This window comes from Plutella xylostella, chromosome 20 (assembly GCF_932276165.1).
Source record: "Plutella xylostella chromosome 20, ilPluXylo3.1, whole genome shotgun sequence".
NCBI lineage: Eukaryota > Metazoa > Arthropoda > Insecta > Lepidoptera > Plutellidae > Plutella > Plutella xylostella.
In genome coordinates this window covers 524669-545831 of record NC_064000.1, presented here as the reverse complement: position 1 = coordinate 545831, position 21163 = coordinate 524669, and the positions used below count along the sequence as shown (strand labels likewise).

General features: G+C 40.2%; 2 protein-coding genes across 2 annotated transcripts in view; one reads left to right on the top strand and one right to left on the bottom strand.

Moving 5' to 3' along the window:
- LOC105381406 (protein CBFA2T3) overlaps window positions 1-21163 on the top strand; it is a 77394-nt gene that overhangs the window by 31496 nt on the left and 24735 nt on the right.
- Window positions 13704-19822, bottom strand: LOC105381534 (glycine-rich protein DOT1). Its single transcript, XM_038109394.2, has 3 exons — window positions 19733-19822; window positions 16563-16621; window positions 13704-14992 (listed from the first exon to the last, which is right to left on the bottom strand). The coding sequence occupies exons 1-3, from the start codon at window positions 19748-19750 to the stop codon at window positions 13918-13920; spliced, it is 1152 nt and encodes a 383-aa protein (XP_037965322.2). The 5' UTR covers window positions 19751-19822; the 3' UTR covers window positions 13704-13917.

The window sequence follows — 21163 nt, the reverse complement described above, 5'->3', positions numbered from 1 at the left end:
CGAGCTCGTCAGGTGTGAGTTCCCAGTGGCTGTGCTGATGGACTCTGGAGCTTAGGCCGATAGGATTGAGGTTCATTTTCAATTGTCGTCGGGGGATTAGTGTGTACGTGGTAGGTAGTGAGTATTTGGGGCGCTATGATGCGAATTTATTGTTTTCTTTTAGGTTATATTTTGGTCATCTGAAGGGAAACCGATTATCGTTGGTGTGGAAGAGCGCACTAGTACCCAATTGGGTAGGCAGAGCTTGCGTTGGTGCCTTTATAATCTGCCTGTGTCAACGTAAGTCAATCATCATACCTCCCTAAGATTCCCAATGGAAGGGCTCCTTAATGTAGGCCAGATTTAAGTATAGGTAGTTATAGTAGTTCCCGCGAGCTTTCAAAGTTTTCCTGTAGGAATTCCGCGATAAAAAGTAGCGTATGTGTTAATCCAGGGTGATGATGATGAATCTAACTCCATACCAAATTTCATTAGAATCGGTTAAGCCGTTTTGACGTGAAGAAGTAAAAAACATACACAGTGGGATTCGAAAGCTATGTATGTAACTATTCATCGTATTTCATGAAATTTTGTTCAGCAAGGTTGTACCAAATAAGTGGGTATTAATAATATCCTCACGAGAAATCGCTCACTAAAAGCTCAAAAATTAATCTTTATCTTCTAGTATATTTAGTAATCCGTCGGATCGCCATGGCAACCCTGTCTCTGCCGCCGGCGGCGCGGCGGCGGTACACGGCAACACTTGCCGGTTCCCAGCCGCCAGCGTGAGTCCAATCGGGGCTTTTCAGACCATAGCCTTATCATTAGGTAGTAACTTTAAAGGTGTATCTCTAATTTGTAGTAAATAGACAAGTATTATTCAAGTTGTTGATAGTATATTGAGATTTATCAAAGGTGCTAGAGGTTAGAGCCTGGAAGAAATTTGTTAAGAATTACCCTTCGGCTTCATTATTTTCTGAAAGGCTCTAACTTTATACATATCTATGTAAGTAATAGTATGAACACAACCTTATTTCTATAATTGAGCCTTTAGGTACTTTACCATAATTCACAAGTCACCCAGTAGAGCCTTTCAGCTGTAACAGTGTACATACCTGAAAACCCATTTAAAGGCCGCGATATGCGATGGCACGAAAGCAATTCGATTATCCTTTTAAACGGTGCAGGCCCTGAAATTATATTTACCTCTGTTCATTGATCGATTTATTTATTAATTTAGGAGCCTCATTCGCATTGTAGATTAGTGAACATCAGAGAAAAAGGTGAAACATGAATAAAATTTGGAAATCCGTTTTAAATAAGAACTCTGATAAAAGCAACTTTGTATGGAGAAGCTAGGTATTTGTTTTACACTATTTAAATGTGTGACCATCTTTGAGACAAAAATTACAATAATTACCCGTTTTTCTTAGCCCCATCCATACGCTTGCTGTTTGTCACAAACACGGCAAACAGCAAACAAAGTCACAAACACCAACCACAATCACCGAACACAAACAGCCATCCACATGCTCGGCGAACGCTCATAACATTCCGAACCGGCAAACACGGCGGACGACGAGCTATTACTTTCGGGTTGACATATTTTTATTATATAAATTAATACAAGAGAAAGAAAAAAATCAAATAAGAAGAAAGCAAAGACGATGGTGGGATAATAATAATAATTAAAAAAAAAACTGACTTCTTCTTTTTAATTATTATTTTATTTTATAGTTTATTTGCAATAATTTTTAATCAAAAGTAAGATGCAAATGATACCAAAAAGTCCTACTAATCAATACGAATCATTCAAGCCTAAACACGAGGTATTTGCTATATACCGTTGAGGAGTTCCCTTGACTGCCTTCCGTTTCCATCATCAGATCAGCTCAAGGTCACCATCATATTTTTTTGTTACAAGAACTATATTTATGTTTTTAATTTCATTAGAATCGGTTAATATGTGTCCAAAATGGAAATTCATACCCTATTTTTACCCCTTTACCCACCCTTAGGGGTGAGATAAAATTCTGAAAAAAAAATGGGACCACCTGGGAGCTCAACCCAATAAAAAAAAAAAAGAATTTTCAAAATCGGTTCATAAACGGCGGAGTAATCGGTGAACATACATAAAAAAAAATGCGCGCCAACGAAAAAGTGTACCAAGTTGATACGTCCGCCTCCCGCAATGCTAGCGCGCATACTGATCGCTGCCAGACGTGTGGATACGTAGCGAACTGTTTGCCGAACATCCTTTGATCTGGCAAGAAAAACCGACACCGATGCCGAACACTGGCGAACACAAACACAAACAGGCAAACAACGACAAACACCCATCCACACGTCAGTGTTTGCTGTTTGCTGTTTGCTGTTTGCCATTGTTCGCCGAGCGTGTGGATGGGGTATAAGTAGCAACTAAAACAAAAGCACAAAATTCCTTCCTTATTTCATTCTTTCAAAGTTTTTCCAAATTCCATTGATTTGATTTTCAAAATTCTTTATTTCATAAATTATTACAATAGCCTTAAGACTAACTTATAAGTAGGCAACTAAAGGCTAAGACACTAAATTATGGAGCATTTTATACAGGCTGCATACACCTTTTTAAAATATTACAGTAGGAAAAATTATATCTATTTAAATCTTTGAAATTATATCTTAATATACTTGAGTTTATTAGATGTACATCTGTTAAGGCAATATACATTTTTGGCAGAATTAAACTTTTAACTAGGAACTACGAGTAAAATACCTACGGGTACAATATAAGTACTTTACTAATACTTACAACTTACAATATAGGTACTTAACTAATACTTACAAAAAACTGTAATAATAGGTAAGCACATATAATTTGTGTAACTCATATAGGCTTGTATTGTTAAAAAAATTACTACAAGTATTAGTTAACTAGTGAGGGAGGGTAATTTGACAAGAATGTTAGTTCTGTCCGGGCGGTTACGCGCCTTGGCTGTCGGAATATGACCCGTATGGCACGGACCGGTATGACTTACTACGTCACTCGCCCAGCACTAAGTGATGGGGTAAGCGATAACGTCGATATTTGTCGATGTACGACAAGTTTTCTAGGCGGGACTGTCCAATAGTTGAAACTAGTGTGTTTGGGTTATTCGGATTTTTTTCGAGATAGAATTTACGCGTTGCTTTTAGTATAAAGTCATATAAGCGGGGAAAATTTATTTTGTCATGAAGGTTCGTTAAGTTAGTTCGGAATGGGGTATTAAATACGATTTTAAGTGACTTGTTTTGAATAACTTGCAGTTTACTATAATTTGTTTTACAAGTACTACTCCAGACAGGCGCGGCATATGTAATGCAAGGTCTGATGAGGCCAGTATAGAATCTTAATTTGGTCTGGGGGCTGAGGTTACATCGGCGATTAAAAATGGGATTTAGGGCATTAAGGGCTTTGATGCCCTTAGAGCGAATTTGTGTAACGTGATAAGTCCAGTTGAGCTTTTTGTCAAGGTGGACTCCTAGGTATTTTACGGATGGTTTCCAAGGAATAGAAATACCATTTATTTGCAGTCGCTTGTTGGGGATTTTGCGTTTTCGTGTAAAAAGGACGGCTTCAGTTTTGCTTTCATTTAATTTGAGTTTCCAGGAGGTGAAATATTTTAGCAGTAAATTGATAGAAAGTTGGAGGCGATCAATTACTAGATCGGGGTCTCTAGATGACGTGAAACAAGCTGTGTCATCAGCAAAGCAGGCTAGTTTGGTCCTTGTTTGTATAGGGATATCATTTAAGAAGAGTAGGAAAAGGTAGGGTCCTAGTATGGAGCCTTGGGGTACACCGGCTGGTGGAATACGTATAGAAGAGGTATAATCATCAACCTGGACAAAAAACTGCCGATTGTCGAGATAGGATTGGACAAGTTTCACAAGGCCAAGGGGGACCTGATTGATCACAAGTTTGTGCAACAGACCGTCGTGCCAGACTGTGTCGAACGCTTTTTCTATGTCTAGCAGGAACATGCCTGTCGACTGCCCAAGGTTAAGATGGTGAGCCACGTGCTCAGCCACTCTCGCAAGTTGCTGGGTAGTAGAGTGCGATTTTCGGAAACCGAATTGCTCATTTCTTAACAAGTGATGTGTGGTGGCTATTAGCCTCTTATAGATTACCGATTCAAAGAGCTTGCTCAGAGATGACAAGAGGCTGATTGGTCGATAACTGGTTCCAAGGCAGGCGTCTTTCCCTGACTTTAAGATAGCAATTACTTTAGCTAGTTTCCAGGCTTGGGGAAAGTAGGAAATTCGAAGACAGGCATTTAGGATTTTTGTCAATAGTATAACAGCTTTTTGTGGCAAGTTTTTTAGTAAGGCGTTGTGGATACCATCATAACCTGGTGCTTTTCTAAGTTTTAGCTTTCTTATAATTGACCAAATTTCTCTCGGGCGGGTAGGTTTGTATATCCTGTATGGCTGAAAGCAGTTGATTGTTTCTAGGGATGCTGCAACCGTGTTTTCATTATCGCTTTGCCAATTTAGCGTGAGACTCATATTTTCATGGAACGCGTCAGCCAATATCTCGCACTGGTCCTTTGTGCTTTTTGTTTTGGTACCATCAGGTTTAGCAAGGGGGGGAATTATAATGGGTTTGCTGCGAATAGATTTAGCTAAGCGCCATAAATCTGACGATGGGTTGTCAACTTTAGAAAGTTTTTTGTTCCAGATTTTATCTTGCAATTCCCTGATCCCTCTCCTTATATTGTGATTAAGGCTGTTAAATGTTGTCCGTAAAGAAGACCGAACGTCTTGATTATCTTCTTTTAGCATTAGTCTACGTACGCGATTTTTTATTTTGATAGTTTGTTTTATTTCGCGGGGAAGTGTTTTGTTGTGGTTATTGAGCTTACCAGTGGGGACAAATTTACTCCTGGCCTCTAGTAGGAGCTCCATAAACGAATTTAGGGCATTATCGATCTCACTTATCGATGAGAAGAAATTAGAACTGAGGGTAATGTTGTCGTTGACGTGAGAGCGGAACCCAGTCCAGTCTGCATCGCAGTAACGGAAGTATTCGAGGCTTTTCCGAGTGAAGTTTCCTACAACAGAGAAGGCTACAGGCAAGTGATTCGATGATAAGGCAGGCAAAGTACGAATGTCGCAGATGTCATGTACGTTTTGGGAGAGAACAAGATCTGGGGTAGTGGGTTGATAATTAGAATTGTAGTGGACTAGTGTGGGGTTTGGTGTATAATGAATGATGTAGTCATTTTCAAGCATGTGGTCAAGTAATATGTTACCTCTTGAGTTGGTATCAGGACACTTCCAGTGGGCATGTTTTGCGTTGAAGTCACCCATGATCAACACATTTCGGCCAATATTGAGAAGAGCTGATAGATCACTAGGGTCAAGGGGAAGATTAGGTGACTGGTAAATCGACAAGATAGTGAGCTTTTTACCCGATAGCGTCATTTCTATGCCTATTGCCTCCATATGGCGAGTATGGGGTACTGCAACACGGCTATGTTCAATATCAGTTTTTATAAGGATAGCAACGCCTTGGCCGTGTCCATTGAGGTGTTTGTCGGCTCTGTGACAGATGTACCCGGGAGTTTCTAGGGTTATATTAGAGGTTAGCCTGGTTTCGCATAAGGCAATGATATCAGTGCATAGTTCAGATGTAGCTAGGTCTAAGAGTTCATGTAATTTAGTGCGTACGCCGTCAGCGTTCCATGATAGGATTTTGATTTCTTTGGATTCAGACACTGTGACCGAGATGACTCAGAATCAGTATGACTTTATCAAGCATGGATTTGCACGCTAAGAATTCTGATTTGATTGACCTTAGGACATTCAAGATTTGAAGCATCTCCATCACAGTTGGATCTGGTACTTGATTTATGAATTTTGGGTGGTGCTGCTGTGGGGGCTGGAAATCATTGATTGAGGATTTTGACCCAGCCAGCCCAATTGAGTTAGACGCTACTTGCGCCCATGTGAATTGGTTGGTGCTTGGGATACGAGGGCCCAGGGGTTTTTTTGTGTTTTGTGACTGAACCTTGTTACCTCGTAGGTTTTGGGTCCGGTTTAGGTACGCCTGGCGAGCAGGGCACAAGCGGTAGTTAGCTGCATGTTGATCTTTGCAGTTGCAACATTCTGGGAGTTCGTCGCGGTCTTTCTTGGAGCAGTCCTTTGACAGGTGGTTTCCGGTACACTTAATGCATCGTGGGGCCAGGTTGCAGTTCCTTGACGTATGACCAAAGTTTTGACATCTGTAGCATTGTGTTCCATGTTGATGTTTTGGTTTGAACTTCTCGATTTCAACTACGCAGCTGCAGATGAAGCGTGTTTTTTTGAATTTCGAGATATCAGTTTCGGTGGGGAATTGAACGAGAAACAGCGCGTTGGATGACTGGACAGATGATGCTGGGGTTCTTAATTTGGTGACTTTGCATCCAGGGAAGCCAAGGGATGCGAGTTCTTCTGGGAGGTCTTCTTCAACATTTGATGGAAGGCCACGAATAACGGCTTTAAAGGTTTTTTCATCCTTACGCGTAAATGTGTGAAAATCAGCTTTGTTCAACAGACCCTCTTTAATAGCCTGGTGACTAGTTGCAGAATAAGGATAAATAGCGACCTTGTTATTGGCTCGATACTTCAAATGAAAATTCTTTGCATAGCTTGAGACCAATTCTTGGATGGATCTATGGGTCCAGTCAGGTTTTATGCTTAACACAATCGGGGGAATGCGGGAATTTTTCGGTTTTGTACTCACAGTTGTTCGAGAGTTCCCATCCAGTATTTGGTCAGGCTGCAGGGTGTCGAAGCGGTTTGAGGTTGAAGCCGATGTCTTAATCTTTGGTGCCGCAGTAGCCAAGGCGGTGCGCTTCGGACTTTGCCATTTTTCGGGATCGCCATCGGCTGGTCTCTTACTAGAGAGAGAGCCAGTTGACGAGGTCCTGATCAGGTAGTTTTCCATGATGCTAGTCGCGGTGGCGATTATTATCGATAGTTGGTCGGTGATGAACGTTTCCCATCACTAGTTCTTCTTTTATGAGAGCGAAATATATTATGCGATAAGAAATGCGAGTGTTTGCTTCAAGCGTAAGCGAACGAATCAGATTCCAAATTCCATTAACTGTGTGTTTGTGAAATGTGTGTGTGTGTGTGTGTTGAGGTTGAGAGGCGCATGGTTTTGACATTCACTCTAGAGTTATAGTGAGGGGATGATGTCGATAAAATTTATACAGGGTTATTTTCAAGTAGACCTGATCCTTTCAGGAGGTGATAGAGGAAGGCATTTCCAGTCGATTATACCCTATAATGCATTATCCGAAACTTAACCATTTCTAAGATATTTAATATTTAAAGATTTTTTGAATTTTTGCCAAAATTTCATGTTTAAAACCGAAAATGAAAAAAACTAGCCATATTTCAAGTTTTCTCCGCCTTCTCTGATTGTTTTGGCCATATCTTGGTGATACCGAAATCGATTTGATATTGAAATATCTCATTTGAAAGCATATAAGTTGACAATGTTTTTAAGCTGAAGTGCACAAAAAATTGTTATATGAAATTCTTTTTTAATTTAACTTATTTGTTTTTAGGCTTTGAATATTTTTTAAAAATGTTTATCTATTTTGAGGTATTGTGTCTAATTTAAGTCGAATAATGCATATTTGATTATTTTGATTAGTTTATTAACATGTTAATAATGCTAAACAAACAAAAAAGTATTGAAATATGGCTAGTTTTTTTTATTTTCGGTTTTAAACATGAAATTTTGGCAAAAATTCAAAAAATCTTTGAATATTAAATATCTTAGAAATGGTTAAGTTTCGGATAATGCATTATAGGGTATAATCGACTGGAAATGCCTTCCTCTATCACCTCCTGAAAGGATCAGGTCTACTTACCAATAACCCTGTATAAATTGAATATAATACTTAGTTAGCTCTATCTATCAATAGCTGACAGTTACTTTCATATGATTTTTACAGAATGCTATTTTTTATGTATTAAAATCGTATGATTGTAACTGTCATCTATCGATATACTTATAGAATATTGAAATAATGACCCATTTTTAATTTATTAACGAATCATTTGTCTGTGGCGAAAGAGCCCCATGTACGAGGGCCGAAAAGATCGGGAATAGAATACTTAGGAATAAATTAGAGTGAAACCTTTTTGGTGTATCAAATTTAGTGTTTTTTCAAACATAATTCCATTTTCGAAATTTAAAAAAAGTATAAAATAAAAGAGTATTGACCATTTGAATTTGACAAGTCGGTGTAAAAAATGGAGCTTACGCGGGAACATTTCCGTGCAATAATTTTTCACAACTTTCGTCGAGGTTTATCTCAAGAACAATGTCTCGCCGAGCTTGTTTCTATTTATAAACTTGAAGCACCAAGTAAAACGACTATATATCGTTGGTATTCTGAGTTTCGCCGTGGACGTTCCTCTCTTACCACAGTCCCTTCTACTGGTCGGCCAAAAACAGCGGTAACACAAGATAACATCGATGCTGTACGCCAGTTAATAAAAGAAGATAGACATGTGACATACGAGCAGATTCGGGCTTCTCTCAGCATTGGTATGACAGCCATTCAAACCATTTTACATGAAGAACTGGGTGTCAAGAAGTTAGTTTCGCGCTGGGTGCCCCACCGTTTGACCGAGGAACAAAAGTCGGCTCGTGTTAATTGGTGTCGATCTGCTCTGCAACGGTTCAATGGAGGCAGTTCAAATGCTGTCTACAATATCGTCTCTGGTGATGAATCGTGAATTTATTCCATGCGCCAGAGGTCGCAAGTCGTAGTGGGCGAAGGAGGTTCTATTAGGTCTGATCCGCTGACTACAGCGATGGGGGTAGCCCAGGGTTCCTCGCTGTCGAATATTATGTTTTCGCTCCTCCTGAACGACCTGCCCCAAAGCATCGATACTGCGCACATGCTAATGTACGCGGACGATGTGGCGGGAGTAGTCGTCGCTCCCAACATCGAGCAACTGAAGCAGCGTTTAAACGAGACGGCTACAAAACTCGCTCAGTGGTTTGGAATGAACGGAATGGTTTTGAACATCAGCAAGACCCAGTTCATACATTTCAACCTTGCTGGCCAACCACCGAAAGCCATCTCGGTACGAGCGGGTGATGCAGTCGTCGAACAAACCAAAGCCGCCACCTTCTTGGGTTTTATACTCGACAGAGGGTTGACCTGGGATGCTCACATCGATAAAGTTTGCGGAAAGTTGGGCAGCGCATGTTTCGCGCTGAACCGCCTGGCGCGCACCGTGCCCGCCGAGGTGGTCCGCACCTGCTACTTCGCCACCGTGCACTCGCTGCTGCAGTACGGCGCCGAGCTCTGGGGGCGCGCCGCCGACTGGGAGCGCGCCTTTAGAATGCAGAAGCGGGCCGTCAGAGCCATCGCACGCGTGTCGCAGGACACCTCCGCGAGGCCGTACTTTAAGTCGCTAGGCATCATGACGCTGCCCTCCATAGTGATTTACCAGGTAGCGATGTACGTCCGAGACAACTACGACTCCTACCAAACCCACGGCGACGTGCACCATCGCAATACGCGCCGGGCCAACAAACTGATGGCCCTGGGCCGCGGGCTGGCCAAGTCTGGGAAGCTCACCCATGTCATGGGACCCGCGGTGTATAATAAGCTGCCTATTGCCATCACGGAAGCACCTAGCCATGATCGGTTCAAGTCCGCACTAAAACGCTGGCTTGTCGAGCAAGCGTTCTATAAATTTGACGAATTTATCGATTGAATGTTCGACCTAGTTAATCTTTTATTCAATTTAAATTAATTTTATTAACTTATTTATACATTGTGTAATAATGATTATTTTTATAATCTTATAATTATATTGTGACATTATATCTACTAAAGGTAATTAATTATTGGTAATTGTAAATTATTATTATATTATTATTATTATATTATTATGTATTTAAATTTTGACATGTAATCGTAATATTATGAATAAATGACTTATGACTTATGACTTATTCATATGAGCCCGAAAGAAAACATCAATCGGCAGTTTGGGTCTTCGAAGGTGAGGTCAAGCCAACAAAAGTTATTCGCTCACGCAGCGTGTCGAAAAAAATGGTCGCTTCGTTTGTATCGAAAACTGGCCATGTGGCTACGATTCCATTACAAGAACAAAGGACGGTTACTGCTGATTGGTACACAACAGTTTGTTTGCCGGAAGTCGTAAGAGAACTTCGTAAAACTAACCCGAATCGTCGTATAATCCTTCACCACGATAATGCAAGCTCTCATACCGCTCGCAAAACAAGAACGTTTTTAAATATGGAAAACGTGGAGTTGATGGACCATCCTCCGTATAGCCCTGATCTGAGCCCCAATGATTATTTTACATTCCCAAGAATTAAAGATATGCTACGTGGTCAACGGTTTAGCGGCCCAGAAGAGGCGGTCGAAGCTTACAAATCAGCTGTTTTGACAGTATCCACTTCAGACTGGAATTACTGTTTCAATGATTGGTTTAATCGAATGAAAAAGTGCATTGAATGTCACGGAGACTACTTTGAAAAACAATAAAAGTAAATAATATTATGATATCTTTGTACTTTTTTCTATTCCCGATCATTTCGGTATCGCCCTCGTAGGTAATAATTATGCCGTAGTCGTTTTCTTGCTTTAATTGAAACTAACCACCATCTAAAACCTAAATTCGAATACACTCACGTGATGAAAAAGTTATACCTGCCATTGAAGTTCCATTACGTCAGTGAATGTTTTTGATTGCTCGTTGGGTGTAATTTTATCGACATCGATAGACAGTGCTTCCCAGCACTACTCGTTAGCGTGCAAGGGACAGGCGGCACCTCGCTCGCTCGCACTTCAGGCAATTACCTCGCAGCCACTTGCACTCGCTCCGACTTCCGACAACACTACCATAGAGCTGGGTGACGTCATCACACTATCATCACCAGCCCGTAGTACAGGTTTTGCAATTTTTGAAAACTATAAAAGTTTACGTTTTACTGCATACATTATCAGTCAAAAGTCGCATGATAGTTTCCGCTAGAGGCGCCACTTTGTATGCGAGAAAAAGTAAACTGTTATAGTTTCCAAAAATCTAACAAACCTGTACTAGCCCTACAGGTCTATGAAAAGTGGTAGTTTTTCGGCATTTGGAAATTCTTGAAAAAAATCTACTCGCCATAGTAAAAAAGTCACTTGTCCAACAAAGTTTGTAGCAAAATTTTATTCGCGAATTTTTAAAGTTTGTAAAGCAAACTTTGTTTAGATGACCTCATTTCGGCTTACCCATACCCTTTTTAACACCTAAATATGTGGATATAACAGAGGTATAACGTAACAACGAATTTAACAAACTGGGCAAATCAAAAAGACAAAAGGCAAAAAGCCCGAGACATCAATAGAACAACGATTCGTTTGGTCGAGGCGTGATTACAATAAGCACCAGTGCTTTTGTCTTTATGTAGTGCATGGGAATCTGCCGTCAGATGGGCCGGTTCTAGCTACAATTACCCTACAAAAGCTCCATTATGTTATGCAATACGAATAAGAGAAAGGTCAGTCCTGTAGCTGTAGTGTGAATATAGGTGTAGTGACTACTAGTGACCACCATTCTAAAAACGACAAGTTTGAGTTTAAGTCTTACGATGCAGGAAATAAGGACGGTATGAAAAGTCCAAATTGATCTTAGCAAGTTGGTTTTCATGTGTGAATGAGGTTGGGTCAAAAAGAGAGCGAAAATTAAGGCACATAAAATGTGATTGAGTAAGCTCTAATAAGTGCTTTTCGGATCTTCTTTAGCAGTCAATAGAAAAACTCCAACAAACTGCGCAGGACATCGCCCATTACCTAGGTACACTAGGCAGTCTAGACCTCTACCCAAGTATAGTCTTATAGTCTCCGTGCTCGGGTAAAAGTGATCCGCCCACTAGAGTCAACGACCCACGACTGTGATGTCACGACTGGACCCCGATGTAAACAAACCAATTCGTAGCTTTTCAAAAAATATATTATGTTTAATTATTAGGCACTAATTGTTATGGTTCACTGATGGACCTAATGTCCTCCTAGCCGAATTTCGACTACGGCGGCCAATCTCATTTGAGATCAGCCATCTACGCAGGAGTAGATTATAGTGCCCAAGTGTGTGCGCAGTACACAGGAGCACTCTCTGTTCCATCACTCTCATAACCCAATGGGACGGATTGACCGACACGACTGGAGAGAGCTAGGCGCAGGACCGACTGCTTTACATGCCCATCCGACAGCATGGATCGTTTCACTGTTTCGGACATCAGGTGATCAGCCTTCTATGTCCTAACCAAACTTAGAACCACAATTTAGAAACACAAATTGATGGTCCCACCCGGGAATCGAACCCGGGACCTCTGGGCCATGGAGCGAAGCTTCTACCACTAGACCACAGAGGCAGTTAGGCTGATGGACCTAGGCCTCTACCGAAGAGTATGACTTTCCTCATCCAGTTACTTCCGGTTGCACCTGTGTGCTAAAAAAGCTTTCAAAATTCTTTGGCCATCTTTGCATGCGCAATATGGATGGGATTCATGGGATTTCTACTTTCTACTAAATTTAGCTATTTTTCACTGTATTTGGCTTATCATGCCGACACAATATCTGTGACTAGAAATGCTCTAAGTAGTTAATATTAATATCTCAAAGAAACTTACAGGGTCTTTGCTCATATAAATATTTGTAAAATAACAGAAAGACCTCGTACGATTGTGTATTTCACTTAACTACATTCCATACCCATTCTTAAAATGATTTACTCGGGAAATCCGCTTACACAGTGTAGCTAATTTTATACATAACAAAGTAATTTGATTGTTACATTCACTAGTTACCGGATGCATTGTAAAGACTCGTAGATCCGAAGTCGTTCTAAAGGTAAAGGTATTTACGGAAAACTACACTCATTTATGTTCCGCTTCCGTGTCGAATTATAATTTGACAATGATAATTATTATTCATGGATGTTCCTAAAGCTAACCACTAGTCGGTTTCCACAACTGAGAACGTCAAAGTAAGAAGAGGTTAAGTTTGGCTAAAGATTTTTATAGTTATTAAATTTAATGTGAGCATAATGCGGCAGGGTATTCGGATTCTTTCACCGTGTCAGCGGTTCCATGTGGAACCAGTTACCATTGCATAAAAGGCAATCGCAGTACATTGAAACTTTTAACTTTTAAGTCTAAGGTTCGCCTGCACTACCTCCAGAAACAGAACAATCAGCTTAACTGATATTTAATACACATGTTTTGTTGTAAGTAGTATGTAAGTGTGACGATATAGGACTATTTGTAAATTTTAGACACTGAATGTACCTTTTACGTTTTTAAATTAAATAAATTAACACACTATAGTGTAAGTAAAGAATCTCATGAACACAATTCACTTTTGAAAGCTATTTTCTAACTATCTAAGGCTAGGAACAACCAAGTCCAAGTAGGTTAATAATCTAGAGCGGTCATCAAGAAACAAGAGACTGCAATAATTTCGGCCATTTGAACTCACGCTCACCTCCGAATCTGCACTGCCCATTGTGCAACCTTACATAACCGTATTTGTACGTACAAAGCCTTATTATGTAAGGCGTAAGAATGATAATAATAACAGACTGAACCTGTGTATGTGAATGCAGAAATGTAATGTCCGATGTAACAATAAATAAGAGAAAGAAAGGACCGTGACGAATAACACCAGAAATCGTTTAAATATTAGTTTAATTATTACAACAATAACAATAACTTATTTACAAACAACAATATTAATCGTTTTGTAATGGCCGCCATCTTATTTTCTCTCGAACTTTCGTTCACATCTCGCTGGATAGCAGCCATTGCCCTTAAACTACAAAGTAAATACTGAGTCTAAAAGAACGACTATGACTTAGGTGGCTTCCTCCGATCCTTAAAGATCCTCACTTCTTGTGGTACGGACCTCCCCCGTGGCCGGCCCCGATGGCGTTCGTGTAGCTGTCTCCTCCAAAACCGCCTCCGTGACTGCCTCCAAAGTCTGAGCTCCCGTGTCCTCCAGAGAAAGGCACGCTGTAGCTGTCACCGCCATGGCTGGAGTGACTCGAGTGGCTCAAACTGTAACTGTCGCCTCCTCCGAAGCTGCTGCTGCCGTGGCCGCCGCCAAACCCACCGCTGTGGCCTCCGTGGCCTCCTCCAATGCTGTAGCTGTCTCCGCCGTGCCCGCCGCCTCCGCCGAGGCTGTAGCTGTCACCTCCATGACTGCTGCCTCCGAAGCTGGAGCCGCCATGGCCTCCTCCAAAACTGTCACTGCCATGATCATGGCCTCCTCCACCACCCAAGCTGTAACTGTCTCCTCCAAAGCCTCCTGAGCTGTGACCACCTCCGAAACTGTCATGTCCAGAGAACGAGCTGCCGCCGTAGCTGCCGAGTCCGCCGCCGGAGCTGTGGCTGTCATGGCCTCCTCCAATGCTGTGACTGTCGTGGCCGCCTCCGCCGACGCTGTAGCTGTCGTGTCCGCCGGAGGAGAATCCACCGCCGCCGTGGCCCCCGCCAAAGCCTCCGCCGAGTCCACCGCCGAAGTCATGGCCGCCGCCGCCGTGTCCGCCTCCTCCACCTAAGCTGTAGCTGTCTCCTCCATGTCCACCACCGCCGTGGCCTCCGATACTGTAGCTATCACCGCCGCCGTGGCCATGGCCGCCGCCTCCTCCAATGCTGTAGCTGTCTCCTCCATGGCCGCCTCCAAGGTCGAATCCGCCGCCGCCGTGGCCGTGGTCGTCATGGCCGTGCCCGCCTCCTCCATGGCCCTTCAGATGGTCGATGAATCCTCCGTGCAGATGCTCGACGAAGCTGCCCCCGTGGCCACCTCCATGGCCGCCCCCGTGGCCGCCGCCTCCTCCGAAGCTAGGGGGTCCATAGCTGGGGGGTCCGTAGCTCGGGGGTCCGTGGTCGTGGTGCTCCTCGTGGTGGATGTGCTTCGGCTCGTGGTGCTCCTCAGGGATGTGGATACGGATGTGGACACTGCAACAAAGACAAAGTAATTAGTTGATGGAATGGTTACATAGTTACATATATTATAGTTTTCGACAGTGTATGTCTTAATGGGTGCAGCGAACCTGTTGCAATTTTTACATCGGATAGATAGTCCCAAACTCTCAAATAAATATCTGTGTTTCAATATAAGAACGGAAAATCGAGCTTGCCACTTCGACGTAAGTATTAGACCACGTTCAGATGACAAGCGCTCAACGCGCGTTTTGATAGCGCGCGTTTACAACTACTTACATACATTTTATTCAGTTGTCATCTGAGTCGTGAGCACAAGTTTCGATCCTCCGTTAACGTTGCGTATCGTCAACTGTCACTGTCAAAATGTAAGGCAAAGTTAGTTCCAAAAGTGACATTTGTTTTTTCCATATGTTAGGTGGAATTTCACCAAACGCTAAACGTATTTAGTAGCCTGTCATACGTCTGTCAGTTAGTACAAAATGTATTTAAAATTTGATTTAATTACGTTTAGCGTTTTGTAAAAGTGACCCTTCGTGTAGATTCGAAAATAGTATCGAATCCTATGCTCGCTGCACTGAACGTGGTCTAAATCAGTAAGTACCTATGCTAACCGATGCATGACTCAAGTATTCATTGAATATTATCAGCCTTACCACAAAAACTTAGACAGTATTTAACAGGTGTTTAGCGCTGTCAAACGCCTACAAAATCTGTCAAATTTTGTTTTAAACACTTGTTAAACAATGTTTAAAGTTTTTTGTGGTAGCACAGTATAAGTTTTACGGCATTTCCAACAGTCCAATCTATTTAAAACACTTTCGTTTTCGTCCGTGAGGGAACTATCTATGGTTGAAAGCTAATTAACTGTCTCCACGCCTCCGCATTCATCAGCTAAAGTCACGTTTCAATTACCCACGAGAAGACTTCTTAATTAAATAAAAACAACAGTATGTGAACCCTTCGGTAAACAAACAAATAAACAACATTATGACATCAAAAACAATGGGCAAGCGCGACGTTCTCTAGCCACGGAGGGGTCTGTAGCTGTAGAGTCACGTATTTAATTGCGTTCGTTTAATTAGGGTTTCGTGGAAATTTCTGTACTTTTTGAAAAATGAAATAGGTAACTAATCTAAGTTACTGACTAATTTAAGTTTATGCATTTTTACTGAGATATTACAATTTAATTAACATGAAGAACATCAATGAATCAGCAAACTTCTTACTTATTGGTCTTGGGTTTTTTGTTTATTGTCTTCGTAGATTATTCGTTCTTATAGCGTAATGGTCAGAACGTTGAACCGTCAATTTCCCTCGACATCTTCCGCAGTTCAAACTACATAACCCTAAAAGCGACATAACAAATAATCTTTTGTTTCCAACACACAATGGGTCGATTTCCCCCGATTACACCCCGCGCGACGCACCGTGCGAAAAACCCGAGAAATCAGAAAATCTCAAACCAAATCGCTGCCTCTTCATCTTTTTGCGGTTCATCTAAACACACGGCGCGGCTTAATGTCTCTATAGAGAGCTGTCTCTTTAGAGGGGAAAATTAATAGAGAAAAGTGTGAAAACTCACTGTTCGTGACCAAAAGTAGCGAAGCTCGCTCCTAGTGACGCCAGGAACACACAGCTGAGCTGGAAACAAAAGAAAAACACACGCTTTAGGTACCAATTTAAAGCATATTAGTCATGTGTTCTGAATCCTAGATGTTAGTATTCTCGCATACAAAGTGTATAGAGGCTTTCCAATTAGAGTAGAGATTGCGAAATTAGGGATTGTTATTTAACTAAGTTTTTTAATTTTATGTTTATTATGGTATGTAATTAATTAGGATATTAATATACCATAAATATATGATAAAAATCCAAAATAAATACTAAAGAGCAACAAAAAATAAGACAGCAAGCTTATCTAATTCTCAGGACATCCTGTTAAAATAACATCAACATTCAAAACATACTGTGTGAATCTAAAACGGCATTAGAATACAATATATAAACAATGAAATAAACTGAAATGTAAAATACTTCGTTGTTTCCGTAAAACGCATTATTTTGAATTCCTTTGTACGCACAAGAACAATAATTCTCATTTGATACATACAAAAATCTGTAGTACATGTATATAGGTACCTAACTTATAGAGTTTTAGTTTACAATTTGTAAATCATGCAAAGTTTTGCATTAGTTACTATTTTTATACAGTAAATGTCGAAACAATACGTCTAAGAATGGAACATTCGTTTATGCATCGATAGTTGTTGCAATCTCCACAGGCGATTGGTTAGCCAGGTAGTGTTTAACATCGAAAGTGGTCAGACAGATAGTTTAGGATCTAGACCCAGGCTGGGTATAGATGTCTAGATGTAGTCTGGAAAGTGTGAAGTAAGAGCACTGCACTCAGACATGTTGGGGCCAGGAAAAGCTCCGTTCTATTGACTCAAGTTTTTATATAAATGCACGCAATGCAATGGAATAACACTTTTTTACTGATGTAATAGTCAAATTAACGGCTAAATTATTATAAGACTATCTACATAAAAAAAACTTTGACATATAAACTTAAGCACAAGACGTTAAAGTAGTCCATAATCACGAATTGCTTAAAAGTTTACTTACGAAAAGAGTTGATATCATAAATAACATGAACTTTAAAGCTCTTCTTTCACCAAGTAAATGATGCCGTCGGCTATCTACGCAACCATAAACTACTGCTATGTAAACATAGGTACAAACATAACATGGTGAATATGGAGAAAGGATGCGCGGCCCACGAAGTGTCGGTTGCACAACCGACTGATGGGCTCATGACTAGCTCATGATCACTTCCCACTTCCCGGTCAACCCAGGACAAGAGCTTTTTATGTTATTTGCTTTCTCTAGGGAAACAGAGCTTTTTAGAAATAGACGCTTTTGGTAGATACGTCGTTATGCTTTTGCAAAGTTGGGAAGTTCAAGATTGAAAAACCCGTGAAGTTTATCAAAAACTTCTGATAAGTTTTTTTTGATCAGGATGATCATTATTTAATTTAAGGTGTTCTATTTTATGTAGGGGTTTATGTTCCTGTATCCAGTTCTCTATGAAGGTTATTGGTAAGTGCGTACTCTTATTTTTAGCAATTTCAAATAGATTAGTCTAGATTGTAATCTAGGTTAGTGTATATGTGTTGTCTAACTTCATGATCTCTACACTTTGGTCATGGACTTGCAAAATAAATGATTTATGCAAAAAATATTGCAAAGCACTCACTCGATATATCGATAGCAAATACGCATATACAACGCATCTAGATTTTCTAGCCTATTGCCAAATGTTCTATATTCGATGTAAATTTACGTATTGTGTATTATAATTTATCCATGGGTATCAAATCAGATTATCCAGGAAAGCCTATGCGGCAAAACATTGCATATATCTATCTACACCTGTGCTTAACTTAGGTACTCGTATTACATAAAATGCATCGTTCGGGAAATAGCAAAGTAGTTATTTGCATATGTAAACATTTAACGGCGGTAAATAGGACTGTTAATAACCTGGACTGATTGACCGATAGTTAAAACTTTCTAACAATCTGCCGCTCGGAGTTGTAAGCACTACTTCCCGGTTGAGATTTTCCGTCAGTATGTACACTAGCACTAGGTATGCTAATTATAAGCACAAAAAATTGTAGGCTGTATTAAATTAGTATTGTTATTGTACCTGTAACTTAATAGCTCGTTAGTAACTCTTTTATCCACCAACAAAGGTTGGCTGGAAGAAATTGCTTTTTGGCAATAAGCCCGCCATTGTATGCTTTCACTGTGTTTTTCAATTGTTATGTATCTATATTTCTGTGTACAATAAAGTGTTTAAATAAATAAATAAATAAATAAAAAGCTTGGTGCTTTACACGAATTTAAATACACTCATGAGCAATGACAAAGTTCCACACACAAAATGCCTACACCAAATAACCTCAAATTTAAAAAAGATGAAATTTACAATTTGATTACAACATTTACGTTTTTATTTTGGTAATACTCTGATGCGGTGTCATTAAAGTAGCCTTTGCCGTTTAGGAGTAATTTAGTCCTATGTTACTGGAACTTTTTCATTGCTTTTGTATAAGCACAAAAACCTTGTTTTATACGATACCTAAGTATATAATTTTTGCCATTGTAAGATTTATATAATTATAAGTAACAAATAGGTATAATTTTGGATTACAGCTCAGCCGGATATAACGCCCCCGCTAGTATGGTAGAGATGCGGGTTCAAATCCCGGCTGAATGTCCAATGGATACCATCGCTCTTATGGTGATGGAAAAAAAATTATAACCACCAACAGTAGGGGACCAGCGTGGTGTAAAATGGCCCAAGCTTTTATACTTAGGAAGGAAGCTTAGAGCTTAAAGGGATATTTATAAAGATTTCATTCCAGCTAGCCAGGTAAAGAGGAACTAAACTAACACCCTCACAAAGAGATCATATTCTTATAGATTTCGGTTTGTTCACACTTTTAACGGGCAGCATGAATATCCTCTGGCGAAAATGTATCAACTTTGAACCACTGACACAGGACAACGCGTGATTGATTACTAAAAACAATAGCGGAAGTTAATCATTATTTTTGCGTTATCCCTCATCATCATCACCGAAAAATCAATCCAAACATCGCACACCACACTTTTTTCCACCACGAAACATCACTTTTTGAACTTCAAGCTGCTGCACTAATTAACTAAGATTTGAACACTACTCACAGTTAAGAACGAAACCATGATGTGTGGAGGTAGGACCTGGTGTCCCTCTCGGCTCTATCTGGTCGTGGACTGTCGTGCAGAGAGGCAGAGTAACCTTTTATATGTATAGTTGAAAGTGAAGGCGCGCCCCTACCTCGGCGTCTGTTGTCGGAAGATTCCGAGTGCTCGCCGGGGTTTTCTTGATGTTTGATAAACTTTTGTGGTTTTTTGTCGTGTTTTTTCACATGGTATTTTAAATAGATTTATTTATAAATGTTTTCCTATGTAAATTAATATAAATAAGTAACTAAACCAAAGTACTTAACTGAAAAGTTTAGCCAACCTATTTTTATCCCGGTAAAATTAAGTCTCCTCATGACGCGAATGAACTGGTGTTTTATTGCGAATATTGCTGTTTACTCTCCTTCTTCGCGCTCTCTATGTCCGAGAGGTTATTAAATCATTCCTTGAGAGTAGTTTGTCTATACAGGATGTTGCAAAAAGGGAAGCCGAAACCTACATGTGCAGCATGCTATATCTATCTAAGCCCGAAAATGAAATCAGTATTTGAAAATTCACGAAAAAATAATAATCAAAGAAACTAACGTGACGTGGTCACGTGATTTTTTACTATGGAAAATACATTTTTTTTCGCGAATTTCTTTTTCATTTTCAGGCTTAGATATACCATGTTGCACATGTAGGTTTCGGCTTAGTAAGTATACCCTTTTTGCAACATTCTGTATAGTTATGTGGTGTTTTTAGTTAGCCTAACTATGTATACATACATGTTGGTGCAGTTCTCTCATAGTGACTTAATTCAGTGTGTAAGTTACCTAACCTAGAACCTAGGACCATTAACCGCCTACGTGCCCACTTTTGTAGGAAATTTAACAATAAAATGACTGTTATACTACATATTACATGTTTTAGTACATTTCGTCACACTTAGAACCAGTTAGTTTTTAGATTTATACCTATAATTTCACATCATAAAACTATACCTACCTATGATGACACATCTACCCAAACCTAACCAAGTTAGAACTTTTTAGTGTGACGGTGACAAAAACAAGGGTTGGCTGGAAGAAATTGCTTTTTGGCAATAAGCCCGCCTTTGTACAATGTTAGTTTTCTTTTAATGTTCTTCACCTTTTATTATTGTTACTTTATAATGTACAATAAAGTGTTTATAAATAAATAAATAAAAACTAGATCTGAGCTGGAGGTTTGTCACCGTGGTGAAAGGATGCAGTCAGAACCAAAAGGATACGCCCGTCAGAACGTTTTGTCAAAAGAAAATGACACCCGCGCGCTGGCCCTAATTCATACAAATTATGACAGATTTATGAGATTTTAGGGCCAACGCGAGGGTGTCATTTTCTAGAGCGGTTGGGCCTGTCCTTACGCTAGTAATATATAAAGTCAATGGTCAGAACACGATAGGTCACT